At 44.2% G+C, this 6,053-nt stretch overlaps 1 protein-coding gene across 1 annotated transcript; it reads left to right on the top strand.

The window, feature by feature from the left end:
- Nucleotides 1-3,076: 3,076 nt before the first annotated feature.
- On the top strand, nucleotides 3,077-4,333 carry LOC138037660 (uncharacterized). The gene is made up of 2 exons (XM_068883562.1): nucleotides 3,077-3,142; nucleotides 3,263-4,333. Exons 1-2 carry the CDS (start codon nucleotides 3,077-3,079, stop codon nucleotides 4,331-4,333), a joined length of 1,137 nt encoding a protein of 378 aa, XP_068739663.1.
- The last annotated feature ends 1,720 nt before the right edge of the window (nucleotides 4,334-6,053 follow it).

The following is a 6,053-nucleotide window of genomic DNA, read 5'->3' as shown; positions in this document are numbered from 1 at the left end:
GGGACATGACCTGGAGATGATTTTAGACAGCCAAACTATCGAATAAATGTGAGTGTGGGTCGTTTTGGGTGGTTGATTTAGCTTGCCAGCTCGACTGAATTTTACTCTAACTCAAATTACATCTTTTTTGCCCAAAGCACTATAATCTTGATTGTTAAAGAAATGATTTGCTTTTGGTTCCTCGTTTTAGTAACTACTAAGAATTTTATCGTGAGCTTGCAAGACTATATGAAGCAACTGCCCAGTTTCTATGATTTACTGTTCTGAATATTAGATCGACTTAAAATATTTCAGAATTCATTACGTAATGACAGTTTCATGCAGTAGCTGACTGACAAATTGCCATAAACCAATTTGAGCAGGAATTTTCTGTACAAGAGTCTCGAGTTTATGGTTATTTTTAAATAACTATGAACTAAATTCTTTCTTTACCGCTTCTCTAGATATCACAAAAGCATTATATTAAAAAGCCAGGATGCTGTTAGTCTCATTCGCAGCCGTTATTAGGGTCCTAATAACGGCTGCGAAGGAGACTAGGATGCTGTACGATCTCAAAAACTGCAATCAGAGAGAAATTTAAGGCGGTATGCAAAAACTGACTCGCTCTTATGCTGAGTGAGTTGAGGTACTCCTCTTCCACGAGGGCATGATGGGCACACTCTCAGTTAGTGGAGACATCAGTGAAGCTTTTACCATCAACCATGGAGCCAAGCAATTTTGGCCGTGTGCTAGTCCCTACCCTTTTCACACCTCGCTAGGCTGAAAGCCTCAGCGAAAACAAGGGAGGTGTGCGTGAGAGAACTTTGTTATTCCGAAGACTCTGCTCTTGTAGCGACTGGTGCTCATGACATTCAAGAGAAGGTAAACCGCTTCTCCACTGCTTCCGCTCTTTGTCCTAAATATCAATGTCTCCAAGACAGAACATCCTCTAACCGCCTTCACGATAGCCGTCAACAAAATGCCACGATGTGTTGGTGAACGGAACAACCCTGCCGTTTGGCGAAAATCCCAAGAAAAATATTTCAAACGTATAGACCTTCTAAATGATCGAGACAAGGAGTCATCGACTTCAGTTCACCGAAAACAGCGAAAAATTGCGTGAGCAATTTTAAAATTTCAAATGAACTAATGTTCGCGCGAGTTCAAATTAACCAATCGCAAATGGTAGTGTAGTCACATGCACCGACTCATCCGACTTGGAAATAGATGGGCGGACACTAGCAGCCACCAAAGCCTGTGGCTCACCACATAACCACCTGTCGTGCACGCATGGTATCCTTGCTACAAATAGTGGAATGCTTGCCGCACTACCAACGACATAGCTTATTATAACACAGTTATGCCATCTGCTCCAAATTCTAGGTATCCGTTGGTAAGACAGAATACCTGATGTACAGAGCGTATTTACATGACTTCACGGCAGCCATGTTGGTGTTCCAAACTAATCCTCTGGGAATTGAACTCTATATTTATGCAAATAGTTTCTTTTGTTTCATTAAACTAGCACCCATTCTAGTCACATGAGTGAATACGCTCTACACAGAGCACGGAGGCGTTCATCACTTTATCCCTGCTTCGATGGACTGGTCATGTGCGTCGGATGCCTGACTTAAGACTAACCGAGTTAGTTTCTATGAAGAGCTCACTCAAGGATAGGTTTTTCGAATTGCGGTTATGTTGCTTTGTCGACTTGTTTTTCTTTTCCTCTGAAGATGTCTCTCAAGAGGATCCTTATGGTACAGCTGAAAAAGGAATAGCCTTGCCACATATTTCGCACATTTTCCTGTGATCCAGGCACTTGCCTGGGGTCGTGTACTTAACCACAGTTTCCACAGTTTTCGTCAGTTTCTCTCGCTTGCTGCCTTTGTTGCCTTTGTTTTTAAGTGCTCGTATGTCTCTTGATCGCCGTATATTTTACAGAGGGTGCCTACGTTGACTATTTTCCAACCTCTTTCAAATGAGCTGCGCTGCTTTTCCTCTGCTTTCTTAGGCAAGCTGCGATTCAAGCAAGAGCCTTACATTTTTCTAAATATCAGCTGGTCACGAAATCAGTAATCGGGTGTAAAATTCTAGCTTTCTGCTAGCTTATTCAGCGCTGTGCAACATTAGTCATGTTTCTCTCTATCACATCTTGCACCCTTTTGTTTAAACTGTACCATTAGAAAGGATTATTCTTTCGGGCCTAATAATATTCACATTCGAATTTTTCAAACGCCCACGAAAACGATGATGTATACAAAACCTGCGCTAAGCCATGGTTTACCTTCCAACCTTTTGGGCTACCCATGAAATTGCATTTCTGCGATAAGTAATTAGATGCAGGGGGGATTTTTTTTCCAATGATGGTAAGATGCGTAACGTCTTTTACGGCTTCCCATTATTTCCGTTGAATTTGCTTTGAAAGGGCGTAATTATCCCACGCGACTTTGACGCGCCTCTACCTTTCTGGTACGCTAACATCATGTATGTAAGGAGGCATTGCCAGGAAGGTGAATCCCGGAGCCATTTATCAGCCTATAAGCCTGCCTATCCTCAAATTCCTAGATAAACCACTAACAACCCACAATATCTCAATTTGCACTGACGAAGGGCCAACGCTCGAAATGCTCGATTAAAAAAATCATGCACATATTAAGTGTATGAACACGTTCCGAATTTCATATGCGCGTTCCGCATCTCAAATGGCGTGATGGTACATACTGGTATTTTTTGCAGAAAGCTTTATTTTAAAATGCTTTGAAAGAACAACATCGCTTTCATCGTCACTCGTCACGCAACGGTCCTTCCCAAAAGTAAGGTAAAGGTAAAGTCTGCTACGAGCCCATCAGGCCATCAGGCCGGCGCTTATCTACGGTTTCTGTAGCATCAAGTGACTAGGAGTATTTCTACTCCCCTCTGGATGGATGCCAGTCCATCGCAGGTGTAGTGTCGATCACGTGATGGATTAGGAGAGCGGGAGAATGTTATTAGTGTTGTTTTGAGCTTAAATGCGTCTTGAATGCGGTTGTGATTTATCGTTAAGCACAGAATACAACATTGGCGACGAGAACGGGATTGTCCTTAGTATAAGAACGGCATGGCGACACCAAGTTACGAGTTTGGAGGACTTTTGCTCTTCGATTGCAAAGGTGCTATTACATCGGTAGCGCCTCGTTGGAAAAAATGGAAAATAGCGTTCGAATATTATATCCTCGCAAAAGGAATTACAAACAGTAACCGAAAAAAAGGTTTGCTTATACATTGTGCCTGACTTGAAGTACAGGTATTGGTCGAAACCTTGCAAGATCCAGGAGCGGCAGAAGGAGAAAATGATCGCGCTGACGAATATCAGATAGCATTGCGAACTCTTGACGCCCATTTCAGCACACAATTAAATGAGCCCTACGAAAGGCACATTTTCCGAAGCCTCGGACAAGAAGAAGGAGAAACGGTGGATCAGTTTATTACTCGATTACGAAAGCAAGCAGAAAACTGCAATTGGGAAAATGCTGATGAGCCGATTCGTGATCAAGTCATTGATAAGTGCCGATCGTCAGAATTACGGCGAAAACTGTTGATAAAGGGAACCGATTTAACACTAACGAAACTCCAAGAAATTGCTCGTTCATTTGAGGACGTAGATATTCGATTGAAAGCGATGTGTGGCGAAGAACAACAAGTAAATCGCGTCTATCATAAGGAAACCGCTGACCAATACAAGAGTCGTGGGGGGAAAGGCAGGTGTTACCGGTGTGACAGAGAAGGTCATTTCAGTCATGATAGATGTTGCCCAGCAAGAAACGCGGAGTATCAGAAGTGCCATAAAATAGGGTATTTTGCCGCAGTTTGTCAAACCAAAAACATATTAAGCCAGGAAAACTTCTCATCCCAGTGTGTGCGAAAACAGGGGAAGTATGGTGTGAACTCAATTTGCGACAGCACGTCCGGAGCTGACAGCGACAACGATGAGTATGCATTCACTGTGGACAGTGGAAACATAGGTGGGATGGTAACTGTTCAACTTAGAGGTGTATCCGTGGAAGTGCTTATCGATTCTGGTGCGAGCACTAACGTAATTGATAAAAGGACATGGGAAGAGCTGAAATCCCAGAAAATCAAATGTAAATCCCAGAAATGCGATCGGAAGTTGTATCCTTATGGGTGCTGTGAGCCTCTGAAAGTTATCGGTTGTTTTGAAACAACAGTAGTCCTGTACGAAAGTGTCTGTGAAGCTGAATTTGTAGTGATTGAAGGGAAAGGACAGCCTTTGTTGGGCCGAAAGACAGCAACTGAGCTCGGGGTTCTCCGAATAGGAACTCCCATAAATATGATAAGCAGCGACATTGTGGAATAATTTAAAGAATGTTTTCAAGGTGTGTGGAAGCTAAAAGGGTACCAGTTAAAGTTGCACGTTAAAGATGATGCCACTCCTGTGGTATAGCCCCTGCAAAGACCACCATTCAGTCTCAGAGACAAGATTGCGAAGAAATTGGATCAGCTGGAAAGCATGGATATCATTGAGAAAGTTAACAGCCCGTCTTCACGGGTCAGTCCTGTCGTGGTTGTTCCAAAACCCAACGGGGAGGTGAGACTTTGCGTGGATATGAGGCAAGCGAACTGTGCAGTTGTGCGTGAAAGGTACCCCATCCCTACCATCGACGAAGTGCTTCAAGACATGAACCGCAGCAAAGTGTTCAGCAAGTTAGACTTAAGGTGGGGGTACCACCAAATTGAATTGTCAGAAGAGTCTCCTGGAATTACAACATTCATTACACACAAAGAGAATAATGTTTGGAATATCATCAGCCCCTGAAAAGTATCAACAGGTCATCCAGCAGACGTTGCAAGACATTGAGGGAGTACATAACATCTCGGATGACATCATGAACAACATGACGAACGACTGCGAAAGGAGATGACGCGCCTACGTGAACGGGCCCTTACCCTTAACTTGGAGAAGTGCCAGTTTTCCATGAATGAATTGACATTCATGGGCCATGTGCTTTCCAGCCGTGGAGTAGGAGTGGCGGCAGACAAGGTGAAAGCTGTGGTAGATGCAAGAGAGCCTGAATCTGTTTCTGAAGTCAGGTCGTTCCTCGGTCTGGTGAATTACAGTGGAAGATTTATTCCAGATCTCGCAACTCTCTCAGAACGGCTTCGAAGGTTGATGAAAAAGGGTGCTGAGTTTAAATGGGGACCCTCCTAAGCTGCAGCCTTTCAGAAGATGAAAGAAGAGGTATCCCGAGCTAGGATACTATGACAAAGAAGCTGTGACACATGTTATTACTGATGCAAGCCCGGTGGGGTTGGGTGCTGTGCTTGCCCAGAAACAAGGAGGTGAATTCAGAGTGATTATGTATGCTAGTCGCAGCCTTACTGACGTTGAACGCAGATACAGCCAAACTGAGCGAGAGGCGCTAGCCATCGTATGGGCCTGCGAGCGCTTTCATACTTATCTGTATGGAACCAAGTTTCACCTTATAACAGATCACAAACCGTTGGAAGTTCTGTATTCCAAGAAGTCAAATCCCCCAACGCGCATTGAACGTTGGGTATTGCGCATGCAAGAATTTGATTACACAGTCAAATACAAGCCAGGCAGTGAAAACGTAGCAGATGCCTTATCCAGATTGATTTGTCGGGACCACCAGCAAGGGAGGAGGATAGAGAACGTTGAGGAGGAGTATGTGCGATTCGTAGCCCAGACAGCGACTCCAAAAGCCATGACGACGCGGGAGGTGGAAGAGCATTCACATCACGATAAGGAGCTCTCCGATGTCAGACAGTGCATCCGTGTTGGTGACTGGAACAACAAAGAAACAGTTCAATATTCTCCAGTAAGAGGAGAACTATCTACCAAGGGCAAAGTAGTTCTGCGGGGGACCCGCATCGTTATCCCCCGTAGTTTAAGACAGCGGGTACTGTCTATTGCACACGAAGGTCACGTGGGGATAGTTGCCGCGAAATTAAGGTTGCGAACAAAAGTTTGGGGCCCTGAGATAGACAAAGATGCAGAACGCTATGTGCTGTCCTGCCATGGATGTCAATTAGTCGGACAACCTACTTCACCAGAG

This window comes from Montipora capricornis, chromosome 2 (assembly GCF_036669925.1).
Source record: "Montipora capricornis isolate CH-2021 chromosome 2, ASM3666992v2, whole genome shotgun sequence".
In the NCBI taxonomy this organism is placed as follows: domain Eukaryota; kingdom Metazoa; phylum Cnidaria; class Anthozoa; order Scleractinia; family Acroporidae; genus Montipora; species Montipora capricornis.
Note: the sequence above shows the minus strand (reverse complement) of the source record. Positions and strands in the feature narration are given on the sequence as shown.